The sequence below is a fragment of the Podarcis tiliguerta genome (genome assembly GCF_965153285.1).
Source record: "Podarcis tiliguerta genome assembly, chromosome: 18".
Taxonomy (NCBI): Eukaryota; Metazoa; Chordata; class Lepidosauria; order Squamata; family Lacertidae; genus Podarcis; species Podarcis tiliguerta.
Genome location: NC_139551.1, coordinates 8,060,683 through 8,078,616, shown reverse-complemented (window position 1 = coordinate 8,078,616; position 17,934 = coordinate 8,060,683). Strand labels below are relative to the sequence as shown.

At 50.4% G+C, this 17,934-nt stretch overlaps 1 protein-coding gene across 3 annotated transcripts in view; it reads right to left on the bottom strand.

The window, feature by feature from the left end:
• Positions 1–1,646: 1,646 nt before the first annotated feature.
• The window catches only part of LOC310668323 (scaffold attachment factor B2-like), a 40,103-nt gene continuing 23,815 nt past the window's right edge, over positions 1,647–17,934 (bottom strand). For all 3 annotated transcript variants that reach the window (XM_083421443.1, XM_083421441.1, XM_083421442.1), the window contains 7 exons: positions 13,917–14,210; positions 12,822–12,959; positions 9,802–9,841; positions 7,421–7,533; positions 4,471–4,583; positions 2,518–2,584; positions 1,647–2,028 (listed from right to left, as the gene is read on the bottom strand). In XM_083421443.1, coding sequence (XP_083277569.1) covers positions 1,902–2,028; positions 2,518–2,584; positions 4,471–4,583; positions 7,421–7,533; positions 9,802–9,841; positions 12,822–12,959; positions 13,917–14,210 — 892 coding nt within the window. In that variant the 3' untranslated portion in view covers positions 1,647–1,901. The remainder of the gene's footprint in view (positions 2,029–2,517; positions 2,585–4,470; positions 4,584–7,420; positions 7,534–9,801; positions 9,842–12,821; positions 12,960–13,916; positions 14,211–17,934) is intronic.

Sequence of the window (17,934 nt, the reverse complement as noted above, 5' to 3'; positions counted from 1 at the left end):
GAATGAGCCCCACAGGTTCTTCACCACAAGCTGCCCTCAGCAGTTCAAAAATAAACATCACTAGCTGAATCCCAAGTAGCAAGCTGTGCACAGCTGGCAGGCCCATGCGCATGAATGGGCACAGGCACACACACACACACATGCGCAGCATCAGAAGCGGGCAGCGGGGGGTTAGCCCCTGCAAATGAGCTCATCCTTGCAGCGCTTTCACCCGTCAAAAATGGAACCAAACACATTGCAACACTCAACACCCAAAATCCTTCTTTCGCACATTTCATACACCTCCACCTGAGACGACACAAGGCAAATTTTTTTTTTGCAAGAGTGGCCTTTTGTGCATTTTGACCGCCTGTTTCTTCCAAGCAGCTCCACCTTTTGCTTCTGCTTAACGTGGAGAATTGGAGCATAAAGAGGTTTAGGATTTGGGGGTTTGCTTTTAATCTCGTACAGGTTAAGTCGTAACCAAGTTAAGAAGTAATCCGACAGCACAGACAATTCTGCTTTTATATGTGTATTATTAAGCGCTTAGTGGAGACGAGGAGTCTTACCGAGAATTTTTAAAGCAGGTGAATCCCTACTGGCAGGTTTGCAAATGGGGTGGGGGTGGGAGGAGAGGACAAGCCAAGATAAGAGTGGAAAAGGCAACAGAGGGTATGGATTGCTAGCTGCCCAGCAGAGGTGCTGCCCTTGTGGTGGCTTCACTAAACGGGGGTTGGTTCCCCTGACCAAGCTAGATCAGACTCAGGGGAAGGGAACTCAGAAAGCCATTTTGTACGCTGGAACAAGGAGTGGGACAAATCCACAAAGCACTGCTCCTCAACCTCCTGTAGAATGGTGGTCGGAAGCAGGGAGCCTTCCCTAATTCAGGGTGGCACACCTTGCAGTTTGGAACCCAAATAATCCAGGTTTCCAAATAACTTTTTGTTTAGAGCACTGCTTAAACCTCTTCCACATTCCCTGAGGATTAAGATTTCTGTTGTTGCTGGCTCCATTTTTTTTCCTCCCCAGAGAATTTTAGATTTTGCTTATTGCTAGCAGCTTCCAAAGTAGGGTAATAATAATTTACAGGTGGGGCAAGCAGGACACAGGCTTGCAAAACAAATCCAAACAGTGGTCTGGTCTGGCCCCCTCTTCCACAAGCAGATATAAATAAAATTAGAACCATCTCACAGAAAAGGCTTCAGAGGCCTGGAGCTTTCACAGCTAGGACGTTACATCTGGTATCCGAAAGGGAAGAGGTTATGTTAAAACCAGGAATATTCTCACAAATTCGTTTTCCCCGTTCTCTCTTCCTCACACAGGCATCATACCACACCAACCAAGACTTGACATTCTGCAAGGCTAGCAACCACCAGTTTCCTCCAATCCCTACAGGGGATGTAACTTCTCCTGATCTTAATGGCTGCAAAGTTTCTTCAGGGTCCTGCATTCCTCAACACTCCTCTAATTCTTCCTTCTGCCTTTGAGCTCTCCTTCACTCTTCCCAGACTTCTCCCTAGTCCTCACTGCCGTGCCGTGCAAGGTTTTAACCCCAGCCGTACTGACTACTTTCCCTGCCCTCACAGAAGCTGGACTGGGAAGAAACTCCCAAAGCTCTCAGAACCTTCTGAGCTATGGCGGCGGCTCAGCCAATCAGAGTTAGAGACTTCACAAGTGCAATACAGATTTATTGTTCATGGAAAATGGAATGCTTCCTCCGAAACAACTGAGTGGTGTCCCGCTAAGAACACGCTGGGGGGGGGGGGGGGATGGGAGGCAACAACACACACTTGAGTTCACGTCATACGCAAGCTTTATGATAGGGAGCTGTGGTTTCATTTCAGTTGGCAAAAGTTCAAGGCGATGACCAGGAATCAAAATTCAATGCAGTTGCCGCGTCGTGGCGAAGAAGCGAAAAGTCCTCAATAGCGCCGGGCGAATCGAGGGTCGCTGGGACGGCTTGTTCTATCTGGGCTGGCAAAACTGCTTGGCAGACTGGCTCCCTGTGGCACGGGAGCTGGGGCGGCAGCCTGCACGAACCCTCCGCGCCTGAGGACAAGAAGCAGAAAGGTGACTTCCTGCTCGGGGGCTCAGTGCAACACCCTGCACCCTCCTTAATTCAATTTATTTCTTTATTAAATTTGTATACCGCCCAATACCTGCAGATCTCAGGTCGGTTCACAACATAAAATTCCAATATATATAAAAAACACAGACTACATAATAAAAATAAAAACAACCCAAGAACCGCCCCATTCCACTGCTTAAAGGGCAGTCTTTAAAATCATGGCTTCCAAGTTTCTTAATCCATACATTTTTCCTGACCAAGCATGCGTGCTAAGAGACCACCGGGTCATCGCCACCCACCCCAAAGTCTTTTGCATGTGCACACAAACCTATCTATTACCTAACAAAGAGAACAGCCGTCACTTAAAATATTTCAACCGCAATCCCAAGCCCCTTCAAGCTTTCTCGGCAGAAGTAATGTGGGGTTTTTGCAGGGCGGGGAGCAGCAAAACCCTTTCAGGTAACTCTTACCCCGACATTCCTCCTCTGTTTATCACATGGCCAGGCCCTGTCTGAGCAGGGGCACTCCTCTCACCAGCTAAGAAATGAAAAGAACGGGGCAGGGAGGCAGGAGGGAACAAGTCACTAAGGAATTATTGTATTAATTTTTTTAACAAATGCCTGCAGTCCCAACCACCCTTGCCCTTATCCTGAATTCAGTAGGGCTTACTTCTGGGTAGGCATGGTTAGTTGCCGTGCTTCATTTATTTGTGCTTTTCTATACCCCCAAGGCTCCTGCCAACCTAGCAGTTCGAAAGCACATCAAAGTGCAAGTAGATAAATAGGTACCGCTCCGGCGGGAAGGTAAACGGCATTTCTGTGCGCTGCTCTGCTTCGCCAGAAGCGGCTTAGTCCTGCTGGCCACATGGAGCTGTACGCTGGCTCCCTCGGCCAGTAAAGCGAGATGAGAGCCGCAACCCCAGAGTCGGCCACGACTGGACCTAATGGTCAGGGGTCCCTTTAACTTTTATACCCCAAGGCAGCATTTGTGGTGCTCGTGCTTAGGTTACGTTATGAAACTGCGACAGGCCCACTCTGTGTGCTTTATGGCTGGGGAAGGATTCAAACCCTAATCTTCCCTAGTCTAACCAGGATGATGCTCTGGTATTCAAGCTCTCAGCACACTGGCCTTCCAGCTGACTTCTGCACACAGTTCAAGGTTTGGCTCATAAACCCCTCTTATGACTCCTTTCGTCTCCAAGAGAATGTAGGAAACTGCCCTATGTCGATTAATTTGTCCGTTTAGCCTAGTGTGGCCTGACTCTGATGGCCAGCAGATGGCCAGGGTCTCTCTCAGGGAGTCTTTCATCACCAGCTGTCTGCCCTTTAAACCTGGGGCCTCTTCTGTGCATTTAGAAAGGGGGTCATCCACCTGTCAGTTTGCATTTCTTAGTACAGAAAGCATTGAGCTGATGTGTAGAGATCTTTCCTATTCTGCTTAACTCAAGAGCGTTCTAGGTGGTTTCTTTCTATGTGAAAGAAACAGGCAGGGAGTTCTTGTCTGGGTTATTCCTTCTGGGAAGCAGAGTACAGCTGGTTGAAACTGGTTCTGTTATCCTTTCTGTCAAGGTCACGCTGACTATAATAGTCAGGGCCGGAGGAGACTGGGTTTCTCATTTCCTCTTTCTATCTCTTTGTTCTGCTGCGGTGTTCTGTTCTGTATATAGTGTTAAGGTTTATATAAGCTATTAGTTAAATTTAAGACAAGTCTGCTGCAACTGAGTTTCTTATGGACTGTGCCAGTCTTGAATGTATTGGATTTGTGACCGCTATGCTCATTTGCCTTCAGTAGTAGTAGTAAAACTCTGCTGGATTGAAGTACAACTGCCTCTGGTCTATTTTTTGGGAACTCTGAAGTGTTTAAGTTTTTGCTCCACACACGTCACCACCCAACTCCAAACCTAGGCTCTTGAGAGCCATTAGCGGCACGCCTACAGATGGGGCTTGTTACAATTACCGTATCTTTTGCTCTATAAGACTCCCTTTTTCCCTCCTAAAAGGTACAGGGAAATGTGTGTGCGACTAATGGAGTGAATGCAGGCTGCGCAGCTATCCCAGAAGCCAGAACAGCAAGAGGGATTGCTGCTTTCACTGCATAGCGATTCCTTTTGCTGTTCTGGCTTCCGAGATTCAGAATATTTTTTTCCTTGTTTTCCTCCTCCAAAAACGAGGTGCATCTTGTGGTCTGGTGCGTCTTACACAGCGAAAAATACGGTAACTTTTTTTCAATTACAGGCCTGAATCAGACATGCTGAGCCTCAGGAAGTGGGAAACCCACCAGGGAACATTTTGCTCCCCTGACTGTGCCACCCTTGCCCTTGGTTCTGAAATGCACCGCTGAACTGTACTTATTAGAAACAAAGCATTTCGAAGGTAGAGAGGGGAGCGCCCTGCAAAGTTTGCTTTGGTTTTTTTTTTTTTTACCTTGCCACCTTTCATGCTCCCGGCCGATGATCCCTTCTTCCACACTGCCCTGCCAGGAACGGTCTTGGTGACCTTCAAGTTTGCGGCTGTGATCTCCCCAGTCGCGCCCATCTCTGGATGAGGGAGCCGCCCACCCAAAAGAGAGAAGAGTGCCGTTAGCAAGCATGGAAGGAAGCTAGTGATGTTTCCTTGTAAATATGACCTGCTTTGACAGTGTACTTAAGTCACCTTGGGGGGGGGGGGGCTCAAAGAGGAAGTCCAGCTCCCTTATGACAAAACATAAGAAGACCTCCATTGGTGGTCTAAACATGCCCATCTCCCTTAGCCGTTCCTCATAAGGCATCGTTTCCAAAATGGTCAAAGGCCTGGAAACGATGCCTTATGAGGAATGGCTAAGGAAGCTGGGCATGTTTAGCCTGGAGAAGAGGAGGTTAAGGGGTGATATGATAGCCATGTTCAAATATATTAAAGGATGTCATATAGAGGAGGGAGAAAGGTTGTTTTCTGCTGCTCCAGAGAAGCGGACACGGAGCAATGGATCCAAACTACAAGAAAGAAGATTCCACCTAAACATTAGGAAGAACTTCCTGACAGTAAGAGCTGTTTGACAGTGGAATTTGCTGCCAAGGAGTGTGGTGGAGTCTCCTTCTTTGGAGGTCTTCAAGCAGAGGCTTGACAACCATATGTCAGGAGTGCTCTGATGGTGTTTCCTGCTTGGCAGGGGGTTGGACTCGATGGCCCTTATGGTCTCTTCCAACTCTATGATTCTATAATCTTAGGGTGTGGGCAGAGGCCAGCCTTAAGCTTTAAAATGGGTTTAGTGAAATCCAATTTTAAACAGGCGGCAGTTTGCCAAGGTGGCAAAATATGGCCTCCTCCAATGACTTGTCGGCTTCCCAGAAGCACCTCCTGCTGGCTAGCAATACCACTCCTGTGCCCTTAGACCCCAGTTCTCTACCATCCACACACTGCTTGGATTTTTTCTGGCTTACTGAGGGCTAGAAAACCAAGGTTGCCTGTTCTGTGCTGCCCAAGCGCACGAGAATTCACACACCACCTCCCAGCACACTAGCAGTGTGTTCAAAATTCCCCAGGTGCCAAGCGCGTTTTACTACTAGCGCGGGTGTCCAACTGCAGCCCCAACTACGTGGAGATTTCTGGGCGACTGACAGCTCCGTCAAGCCTGGCTGACTCACAGACAGACCTCCATCATCGCATCAAGGAAAATTAAGTGAAGGGCTGAGTACACATATATTTGACTGCGCTGCAGCCTTTCCACGGGCACCCGGAAAAGAACTCACAAAGCACTGTTTAGTCCACAGTTAATACCATTTCCATTGTGTGTGTGTTTCTCCTTCTGGGACCAGTGAATTGTTGACACTGAGGTCCAGCGCCGAAGGCCTTCTGGCGGTTCCCTCGCTGCAAGAAGTGCGGTTACAGGGAACCAGGCAGAGGGCCTTCTCGGTAGTGGCGCCTGCCCTGTGGAACACCCTCCCAGCAGATAGAATCATAGAATCATAGAGTTGGAAGAGACCACAAGGGCCATCGAGTCCAACCCCCTGCCAAGCAGGAAACACCATCAGAGCACTCCTGACATATGGTTGTCAAGCCTCTGCTTGAAGACCTCCAAAGAAGGAGACTCCACCACACCCCTTGGCAGCAAATTCCACTGTCAAACTGCTCTTACTGTCAGGAAGTTCTTCCTAATGTTTAGGTGGAATCTTCTTTCTTGTAGTTTGGATCCATTGCTCCGTGTCCGCTTCTCTGGAGCAGCAGAAAACAACCTTTCTCCCTCCTCTATGTGACATCCTTTTATATATTTGAACATGGCTATCATATCACCCCTTAACCTCCTCTTCTCCAGGCTAAACATGCCCAGCTCCCTTAGCCGTTCCTCATAAGGCATCGTTTCCAGGCCTTTGACCATTTTGGTTGCCCTCCTCTGGACACGTTCCAGTTTGTCCGTGTCCTTCTTGAACTGTGGTGCCCAGAACTGGACACAGTACTCCAGGTGAGGTCTGACCAGAGCAGAATACAGTGGCACTATTACTTCCCTTGATCTAGATGCTATACTCCTATTGATGCACCCCAGAATTGCATTGGCTTTTTTAGCTGCCGCGTTATATCAAGGCAATAAACAACTATTTTACTTAAAAAGACAACTGAAGGCGGCCCTGTTTAGGGAAGTTTTTAATGTCTGACGCTGTATTGTTTTTAATATTAAGTTGGAAGCTGCCCAGAGTGGCTGGGGAAACCCAGCCAGATGGGCAGGGTATTATTATTATTATTATTATTATTATTATTATTATTAGAGCAAGCAGTGCAGTTGAGGCAACAGAATCGCAGAATTGTAGCACTGAAGGAAGGGACCCCCAGGGACATCCGGTCCAATCCCCTGGTGAATAGACGTTCCGTTGTGGTAATAATAATAATAATAAATTTTATTTATATCCCGCCCTCCGAAGCCGGGCTCAGGGCGGCTAACAACAATAAAACAGTACAAAAGTACAGCACAAACAACACTCTAAAATCATTCATTATAAAATTAATTAATTCAAGCCACTGGCAACCATCGGGCCAGAGCTCCGCGAAGATTGCCGAGGGAGGGAGTCAGGCTGCGCCCTGGCCAAAGGCCTGGTGGAACAGCTCTGTCTTGCAGGCCCTGCGGAAAGATGTCAGGTCCCGCAGGGCCCTGGTCTCTTGTGGCAGAGCGTTCCACCAGATCGGGGCCACGACCGAAAAGGCCCTAAATCTAGTTGAGGCCAGCCTAACTTCTCTGTGGCCTGGGACCTTCAAGATGTTTTTATTTGAAGACCGTAAGTTTCTCTGTGGGGCATACTCTGTGGGGTGACTGCAACCTCGGTTTAAGGCGCCACCTGGCGTCTGGCTTCTATATCCGAGTTTCTAACACGGCACCGGCGTGCGGCAGCTCTGCTTTACGGACACTCACCGGGATGGCGGAGGCAGCCCTCGCCCTTTGCTGAGCCTCCTCTCTGACCCATAACTTCCCCAGCTGTCCCGCGAGTGGCGGTCAGGCCCTCCATGCCGCTCATCAGAGTAGTGCTGAAAAGGCAAGCCCACACAGTTGGAGTAAAGCACAAGGCATTAGCATCCGCAAAAAATGGGGGCAGGTGGACAGCTCCAGCCTATAGGCCACCGGTGAACCATCCTTGCCCTAGCCTGGTTACCACAATAGCTCAGAGAGCGCACCACCTGACTACAAGGACAGAGATGCACCAGTGGGGTTTTCTTGTATGTATTGGCAGTGGCGTAGCGTGGGTTGTCAGCACCCGGGGCAAGGCAAGAAGAAGAAGAAGAGTTTGGATTTGATATCCCGCCTTTCACTCCCCTTCAGGAGTCTCAAAGCGGCTAACATTCTCCTTTCCCTTCCTCCCCCACAACAAACACTCTGTGAGGTGAGTGGGGCTGAGAGACTTCAGAGAAGTGTGACTGGCCCAAGGTCACCCAGCAGCTGCATGTGGAGGAGCGGGGAAGCGAACCCAGTTCCTCAGATTACGAGACTACCGCTCTTAACCACTACACCACACTGGCAAGTAATTTGCGCCCCCCCCCCCCGCTGCACTGTCCCTCCCCCAGATAGTCCCTCGCTCTCTCTCCGCACCGCACCGCACGCCTGGCACCCTCCCCTCCACAGTGGGCGGCGACCCGGCGGCTCAGATCGGATTCGCACAGCCAGCACTGCAGTGAGAGAGAGTGAGTGAGCCAGGTAGGGGCAGAGAGCTGCGAGCGCGCCCCCCCCAGATGTTGCGCCCGGTGCGGCCGGCCCCCCCTGCACCCCCCACGCTACGCCACTGTGTATTGGGAAGGCTGCAGTGGATCGTCCTACAGCATCCAGGAGCTTTCCCTATTGGCCTTTCAGCTTTAATCCTCCTTTCTCTGCCTTGCCCTTGATGGCTCTTCCGCAAAACCCGAGATGATGCTTCAGCAATCAAGCAATGAAGAAGGACATGACAGAGAGTCCGTGGTGCTGAAGCAGCCGATGAGAATTTTGTGGCTGAGATCCAGATAAAGGGATCTTAGACCCCGGCTCGCCCAAGGTGTGAGCAACAGTCAACCTGGCTTTGCTTCTCATGTGCAAATTGAGACAAATCATCTGCCACTCTTGTTTGGCCTACTGCTCTTACGGCTTTTAATTATTGGTGCTTTTTCATATTGTGGCTGCAAACCAGCCAGAGCAATTCTTTAGCTGGAAAATCAGAGATAAAAGGTATTTGAAATAAATGTTGTTCTTCAAGAACACATGAAGCCAGAGGTTCACGCTCTCTCTGTTACGAACAGTTCACTCCATTGCCAAGAGGACAGACCATTATTCAGGTGTGGGCTGTTTTTGGTTCTTGTTTAAAAAGGCTTGCCTCTTCAGCAGTGGGAATCGCTGAAGAGACACAAGTAGAATGTTAGTGCCTGTCTCTTATGGATATCAGGCTGATGTTTTGAGTCTGATTTTCCAGGTATTTGGGATGTGGTGCAGCCAACAGGAAGCGATCGTGCCTGGAAAACATGACTCGAGAACAGTTCTTCTTAATCTGTCCCTACGCAGCAAGACACGCAAAAGCTCTCACGTAGCAAGAGGCAGCCCCTTCGTTTTACTTGTAATCTGTTTCTTTCCCCAAGGATCCAAATCGCCTTTCTTGACCGGGATCCCCAAATCTCTGACAGCCGAGGCTGTCAACGAGAAGGTGGAGTTGCACTTCACACGAATTCCTGACGGGATTTATTCTCAGACTATGTCAGGATTATCTGCTTTCCAAGAATCCCACCCCAGAAACAAATTGACTGAAATGATCCCAACGATGCTCACATGTGTGAGAATTGCACACACCCCTGTTGCATGGAGTGAGGCAGTGCCAGAGCAGGAATCATGCAGAGGTGCGACAGTTAGCTCTCTGTGGCTACCGTATTTTTCGGTCTACAAGACGCGCCTAGTTTTTGGAGGAGGAAAACAAGAAAAAAAATATTCTTAATCTCAGAAGCCAGAACAGCAAGAGGGATCGCTGCGCAGTGAAAGCAGCAATCCCTCTTGCTCTTCTGGCTTCTGGGATAGCTGCGCAGCCTGCATTCGCTCCACAAGACGCACACACAACTCCCATTACATTTTAGGAGGGGAAAAGTGAGTCTTATAGAGCAAAAAATACGGTACGTGTCTCCCGCTTGCTGCAGCCTTTGCCTGAATTAAATTGCTTGTGGCACTGTCTTAGCCTACTACTCACAGCCTGGGAATTCCCAACCCATACTGTAAGACCATAAACCATTGTGCAAGCTTTTTGGACATCAAAGCGTTTTTTATAACAATACTGCTTCGCATGGGCATACCTGTCCATCCCGATCTGGCACAGTTCTTGAACTTTCTCTCCTAGTCGGGAGGGAAGAGAAAATCGGTGTTAGCGCACATAGATGGGTAAGCTTTGGAAACAAGCAGGGGACAGGCTGCAACCCAGTGGTAGAGCCACTGGTTTGCATGCAGTTGCCCTGGTTCGATTCCCAAGGTGGGCCAGGAAACTCTGGAGAGCTGCTGGCAGTCAGTGCAGACAGTATTGAGCTGCATAGACCATGGTCTGACTCAGCCAGGGACAGTTCCCTCTATTCCTAAATTCTGCTGCTGTGCATCTTGTTAAAGGTAAAGGGACCCCTGACCATTAGGTCCAGTCGTGACTGACTCTGGGGTTGTGGCGCTCATCTCGCTTTACTGGCCGAGGGAGCCGGCGTACAGCTTCCGGGTCATGTGGCCAACATGACTAAACCGCTTGTGGTGAACCAGAGCAGCGCACGGAAACGCCGTTTACCTTCCCGCCGGAGTGGTACCTATTTATCTACTTGCACTTTGACGTGCTTTCAAACCGCTAGGTTGGCAAGAGTGCATCTTGTTACTTTGGGATTAATCAATAGGAAATTATGATAACGACCAGCATCTTTTCAACTTCTGACAGGTCATGGCCAGGAGAAACCAACTTGGCAGCTCTTAACTGGTCCGCTATCTGCCATGTGCATGGTGACTCAAGGTCGTTCCACACATTACAAAGCAAGAAACTGAACCGTTTTGGGTTCTGAGGTCAGAATACCAGGACAGCACGCTTGTCTGCAAACGCCAAAACGTCACCTTTGCACTTTACGTTTTTGGGTGAACAGCTAAAACTGTGAAACAGCCAAAACCCAAAGTGGCCTAGGAGCAGAGGAAGCCGCCTTTATCTAAGTCAGACACTTCATCCGCCTGGCTCAGTACTGCTTTCTCTGACTGGCAGCAGCTATCCAGGATTTCGAGCAGAGAGTGGTCTCTCCCATCACCCACTGGTGCTAGGGATTGGGCCTGGGACTCTAAAAACATTCTAGTTCTGAATGAAGGGTTGGCTTAAAGAGGAAGACAGGACCTTAAACAGAGACAGATCTTTGGCCCATCTAGTTCAGCACTGTCTTCCCTGACTGGCACTGGCTCTCCAGGGTTTCAGAGAAGGGTCTCTCTCCCACTCCTACATGCAGGTGCCAGGGCTGGAACTGGGGAGTTCCTGCTCTGTCAAGTAAACTATGCTCACTTCCTTAAAGAGCTGTCTATGAGTGAGGAAGAAGAGCACGAAACGTTTACATTCCTCATTTGAACCACACTGAGCCGCGGGTGGCGCTGTGGGTAAAACCTCAGCACCTAGGGCTTGCCGATCGTATGGTCGGCGGTTCGAATCCCCGCGGCGGGGTGAGCTCCCATCTTCAGTCCCAGCTCCTGCCCACCTAGCAGTTCGAAAGCACCCCTAAGTGCAAGTAGATAAATAGGTACCGCTTTATAGCGGGAAGGCAAACGGCGCTTCCGTGTGCTGCGCTGGTGCCGGCTCGCCAGAGCAGCTTCGTCACGCTGGCCACATGACCCGGAAGTGTCTGCGGACAGCACTGGCTCCCGGCCTCTTAAGTGAGATGAGCGCACAACCCTAGAGTCGGACACGACTGGCCCATACGGGCAGGGGTAAAGGTAAAGGTAAAGGTACCCCTGCCCGTACGGGCCAGTCTTGACAGACTCTAGGGTTGTGCGCCCATCTCACTCAAAGAGGCCAGGGGCCAGCACTGTCCGGAGACACTTCCGGGTCATATGGCCAGCGTGACATCGCTGCTCTGGCGAGCCGGCACCAGCGCAGCACACGGAAATGCCGTTTACCTTCCCGCTAGTAAGCGGTCCCTATTTATCTACTTGCACCCGGGAGTGCTTTCGAACTGCTAGGTTGGCAGGCGCTGGGACCTAGCGACGGGAGCGCACCCCGCCGCGGGGATTCGAACCACCGACCTTTCGATTGGCAAGCCCTAGGCGCTGAGGCTTTTACCCTCAGCGCCACTCGCGTCCCTGGGTACCTTTACCTTTACCGTGTAATTATTCCCATGGTCAGAGGCAGTAAACGCTTTTGAATACAGTGGAAGCCACGGGAGAGGGCGCTCTTGCGCCCAGGCCTTGCTTGCAGGCCCCCAGAGACTTTCCTCCCTGTGAGATGCGAGGGTACAGGGAACCAGGCAGAGGGCCTTCTCAGTAGTGGCGCCTGCTCCCACCAGATGTCAAGGAAATAAACCACCATCTGACTTTTAGAAGACATCTGAAGGCAGTCCTGTTTAGGGAAGGTTTTTAATGTTTGATGTTTTATTGTGTTTTCAATATTCTGTTGGGAGCCGCCCAGTGGCTGGGGAAACCCAGCCAGATGGGCGAGGTATAAAGGTAAAGGTACCCCTGCCCATACGGGCCAGTCTTGACAGACTCTAGGGTTGTGCGCCCATCTCACTCAAAGAGGCCAAGGGCCAGCGCTGTCCAAAGACACTTCCGGGTCACGTGGCCAGCGTGACAAGCTGCATCTGGCGAGCCAGAGCCGCACACGGAAACGCCGTTTACCTTCCCGCTAGTAAGCGGTCCCTATTTATCTACTTGCACCCAGGAGTGCTTTCGAACTGCTAGGTTGGCAGGCGCTGGGACCGAACAGCGGGAGCGCACCCCGCCGCGGGGATTCGAACCGCCGAACTTTCAATCGGCAAGCCCTAGACACTGAGGCTTTAACCCACCCGCGCCCCATAAAAAATGGTTCGATTAGTCTTTCGCCCCTATACCCGGGTCGGACGACCGATTTGCACGTCAGGACCACTACGGACCTCCACCAGAGTTTCCTCTGGCTTCGCCCTGCCCAGGCATAGTTCACCATCTTTCGGGTCCTAGCAAGGGCGAGGTATAAATGATTATTATTACATAGGCATCTGGTCAGCCACTGTGAGAATAGGGAGCTGGTCTGGATGAGCCACCAGCCTGACCTGGCAGGCCCTTCAGCGGCGTGGCCTTGGGTTTCTGACAATGCAAGACACAGGAGGGAAGACTTCGCTACCTGTCCACTGAATGGTCCTGGTACCGGCTGCGGTCTCTGTGGTCAAAGCCATGGAAGCGATCTGGTCGACTGAAGTCAGAGTGGTACCCATCATCCAGGGCCACCCGCTTTGCTTCGGGCCAATACGAGTTGTCCCGCCTGCAAGGGAAACAGATTCAGCAACCCCCATCCAGAGAAGCTGGCCTGCCGGTGGTCATTACCCTTCCATAATAATATAATAATAATAATAAATTTTATTTATATCCTGCCCTCCCCAGCCGAAGCCGGGCTCAGGGCGGCTAACGACAATAAAACAGTACAAAAGTACAGCACATACAACACTCTGAAATCATTCATTATAAAATTAATTAATTCAAGCCACTGGCAACCATTGGGCCAGAGCTCCGCGAAGGTTGCCGAGGGAGGGAGTCAGGCTGTCCCCTGGCCAAAGGCCTGGTGGAACAGCTCTGTCTTGCAGGCCTTGCGGAAAGATGTCATGTCCCGCAGGGCCCTGGTCTCTTGTGACAGAGCGTTCCACCAGATCGGAGCCACGGCCGAAAAAGCCCTGGCTCTAGTTGAGGCCAGCCTAACTTCTCTGTGGCCTGGGACCTTCAAGATGTTTTGATTTGAAGACCGTAAGTTTCTCTGTGGGGCATACCAGGAGAGGCGGTCCCGTAGGTACGAGGGTCCTAGGCCACCAGAAAGAGACCTTCTGCTTCTGACATAGTTCTTGAAATGGCAGCTCTGGGTTGTTGTTAAAGCTGCTTTTACTGGCACTCTTTTTTTCATTTGTATTTTTAAAAATTAAACTTTTTTTTTAAAAACCCTCAGCAAACCTGAAATTAAAGGGTGGTGTAGAATTTAAGAATATTTAGATTTTTTTAAAAAGTCCACTGATTTCTATTCTGGCTCCGTACCTGCGGGGCTTCCCAACCACAATCATCCCTCTCCCTGCTCCCCATATGATCAGGAGGGGACCCCAACCCTCAATTTAAGGGGACGACTCAAATGATTGACACGTTTTGCTGCATTTGGGTAAAAAGTGGGGTATTTGCGATTTGCTGCAGGGAAGCGGCCTTCAGCACAAGCTCTACAGTTCCCCGAGGCGCAGCTCACCTCGCATCCGTGTCGTACGGCCGCCTCAAAGCCGAGCGGCGCTCCTGCTCGTAGCGCAGCTGCTCATGCTGCCGGCGCAGCTCCTCCCTCTCGCGCTGGATGCGCTCCTGCTCCCGCCGCCTCTCGTGCTCGATGTGCATCCGCTCCCGCTCCAGCCTCTCCCGCTCCATCCGCTCCCGCTCCAGGCGCTGCCGCTGGAACTGCAGCCGCTCCCGCTCCCACTGCAGCTTCTGCCGCTCGTCCCGCTCCCGGACGGCCTGGATGTGCTGCTCCCGTTCCCGGCGCTCCCGCTCCCTGTTTGGTGTTTCAAATACAGGTTGCGCTCAAGCAGAAACATGAATTGTACGGTCATACCTCCGCGCTGTGGGTTAAACCACAGAGCCTAGGATTTGCGGATCAGAAGGTTGGCGGTTCGAATCCCCGCAATGACGGGGTGAGCTCCTGTTTCTCGGTTCCTGCTCCTGCCCACCTAGCAGTTCGAAAGCACGTCGTGTGCAAGCAGATAAATAGGTACCGCTCCAGCGGGAAGGTAAATGGCGTTTCCGTGCACTGCTCTGGTTTGCCAGAAGCGGCTTAGTCCTGCTGGCCACATGACCCGGAAGCTGTACGCCGGCTCCCTCGGCCAATAAAGCAAGATGAGCACCGCAACCCCAGAGTCAGCCAGGACCTAATGGTCAGGGGTCCATTTACCTATACCTCCGCTTACGTATCCCTCTGGATACGTAAACTTCGGGATGCAAACGCAGCAATCCCAGAAGTATTTTTCTGGGTTTCGCCGCACACGCATAGAGTAAAAAGAGAAGCCTTCTATGCGCAGAAGCGCTAAATTGTGCAGCGCTCGTGCACAGAAGCGGTCCTCTGGTTGCGAATTCCTCGGGATGCAGCCGGACCTCCTGAACGGATTCTGTTAGCAACCGGAGGCAACGCTGAACACCCAAGAATCATACGCAAAGTTAAAGACCTGGACCTCTACAATGAATAAATCCTATGTTAAAAAAACCAGAATCTTCAATCTCAAGGGAGGCCGCATGGCTTTAGGCAAGCTGCGCAGCAGTCTTCACTGAGAATTAATTAAGTTGTTGATGTTGTTGTTAATTATTTAATTATATACCGCCCTATACCCGGGGGTCTCAGAGTGATTCACAGAATTAAATCAAGATATAAAACCACAAAATGAAGAATAATAAAAATAAAAACAACCCCCCAATAGCCTCCCCCCACAAAAAACACACACATTTTAAAAGGGCATAGGGTGTAAATCAGCTCAACCAAAGGCCAGGTTAAAAAGGAACATTTTTGCCTGGTGCCTAAAGTGTACAATGAAGGCACCAAGTGTCATGGTATTGACGGAGAACGAAGGGGAGTAGGAGAGAAGAGCAGACGAAGGGGGGCAGGAAGAACCAGTGCAGGAAAGGGGGGGAAGCCAGGAGGAGGAAAGGCTCTCAGGTGCTGGAGCAGAGCCTCAACCCCGCACAGGAAGTTCTGGCACAGATAGCGATGCAGTGCCAGTCCCATCTGCTCAGGAACGGAGAGGGTTAAAGCGGAGAGGGCAGAGACATCAATTGAGAATGCCGCGCCTCTTCTGCTGGAAAAGGGGCGGGCGTAAATCACTCCGGGAATCTGACTCACAGGATTCGGACGTGTAATTATGTGTGCTGCTTGTACATATGTAAAATAAAAGCTGTATCTATGTATCTCTGAGTGAGCAGAAGCATTTCTTGCGAAGAGTATTCTCAAGCCATCACACCAAGCGACCTTCCCTGGGGAGAGCATTCCACAGACGGGGAGCCACTGCAGAGAAGGCCCTGTTCTTGTGTTGCCACCCTCTAGACCTTATATGTTGCAGACCTGCCCGAATTATATGTTGCATTATATGTTGCAGACCTGCCCGAATGAAACAAGGTACAGTGGTGCCTCGCAAGACGAAAAGAATCCGTTCCGCGAGTCTCTTCGTCTAGCGGTTTTTTCATCTTGCGAAGCAACCCCATTAGCGGATTAGCGCTATTAGCGGTTTAGTGGCTATTAAAGGCTTAAGGGATTAGCGGATTAGCTGCTAAAAGGCTATTAGCAGCTTAGTGCCTTAGAAAAAGGGGGTGGGAAGCGAAAAAAAATTGCAAGAATCGCAAGACATTTTCGTCTTGCGAAGCAAGCCCATAGAGAAATTTGTCCTGCGAAGTGCATTGAAAAACGGAAAACCCTTTCGTCTAGCGGGTTTTCCGTCTTGCGAGGCATTCGTCTTGCGGGGCACCACTGTATTTAATCTTACCCATATTCTTAGGGTAGCAACCACTACTATGCACTTCTCCAAATATTTATGCCCAAGTGTTTCCTACAATTTATAGAACAGCATACAATGTATGGTGTCCTCTCAACAATACTGCATGGGCCCCCAGCCACCGTCCTCCAGCTTTTTTAAGGTTAAAAAGTGCCTGTATAGGGCAGACCCCAAGGGATCCTTGCAGAGGTGGACCGGTTTCCCCAGCAAGAGGATCAGTAAGGGCAGAGTGCCAGGCTGCTACTGAACTCTGCATCCCCAGCCCCGACAGCAGGAAGTCACCTGAGTGTGCTGGCTGTGTCCTAGGGCAGGGAGGCTGCATAGATCACTAGGTTGTCATCTCGCTTTATTGGCCAAGGGAGCCTGCGTACAGCTTCCAGGTCATGTGGCCAGCATGACTAAGCTGCTTCTGGCAAACCAGAGCAGCGCACGGAAACGCCATTTACCTTCCCGCCGGAGCGGTACCTATTTATCTACTTGCACTATGACTTGCTTTCAAACTGCTAGGTTGGCAGGAGTGCATCTTGTTACAGTGGTGCCTCGCAAGACGAAAAGAATCCGTTCCGTGAGTCTCTTCGTCTAGCGGTTTTTTCGTCTTGCGAAGCAAGCCCATTAGCGGATTAGCGCTATAGAGGCTATTAGCGGCTATTAGCGGCTTAAGGGATTAGCGGATTAGCTGCTAAAAGGCTATTAGCAGCTTAGTGCCTTAGAAAAAGGGGGTGGGGAGCGGAAAAAAAAACCCAGGAATCGCAAGACATTTTCGTCTTGCGAAACAAGCCCATAGAGAAATTCGTCCTGCGAAGCACCTCCAAAACGAAAAACCCTTTCGTCTAGCGGGTTTTCCATCTTGCGAGGCATTCGTCTTGCGGGGCACCACTGTACTTTGGGATTAATCAATAGGAAATTACAATAACCACCGGCATCTTCTCAACTTCTGACAGGTCATGGCCAGGAGAAACCAACTTGGCAGCTCTTAACTGGTCTGCTATCTGCCATGTGCATGGTGACTCAAGGTCACCTTACAAAGCAAGAAACTGAACCGTTTTGGGTTCTGAGGTCAGTATACCAGCACAGCACGCTTGTCTTCAAATGCCAAAAGTCACCTTTGCACTCAAGAATCATACGCAAAGTTAAAGACCTGGGCCTCTACAATGAATAAATCATATGTTTAAAAAAACAGAATCTACTGAACTCTGCATCCACAACCCCAGCAGCAGGAAGTCACCTGAGTGTGCTGGCTGTGTCCTAGGGCAGGGAAGCTGCGTAGATCGCTAGGTTGTTTGCAGTAGATTAGGAAGGGTTTTAGACTCCCAATAGTTTAAGCCAGGCTTCCTCAAACTCGGCCCTCCAGATGTTCTTGGCCTACAACTCCCATGATCCCTAGCTAGCAGGACCAGTGGTCAGGGATGATGGGAATTGTAGTCTCATAAACGTCTGGAAGGCCGAGTTTGAGGAAGCCTGGTTTAAGCAATAGAAAGTCCCTCGCACATGCAAAGCCTGAGTACTGATTGGCTGCCCCTGGGCAGATCTTTGAACAGTTCTGTCGGCTAGTGATGAAAGCTTTGGGTTAAAACGCTCAGCCTGTGGAGTTGTGCTTTAAACTCCATCCCAGAACAAAGGTCATGGGGTGCACATAGTAATACAGACACCTCTCTTTAAAGCCATCATTTTGCAACTGGCTACACAAACACACAGGGACGCGGGTGGCGCTGTGGGTAAAACCTCAGTGCCTAGGACTTGCTG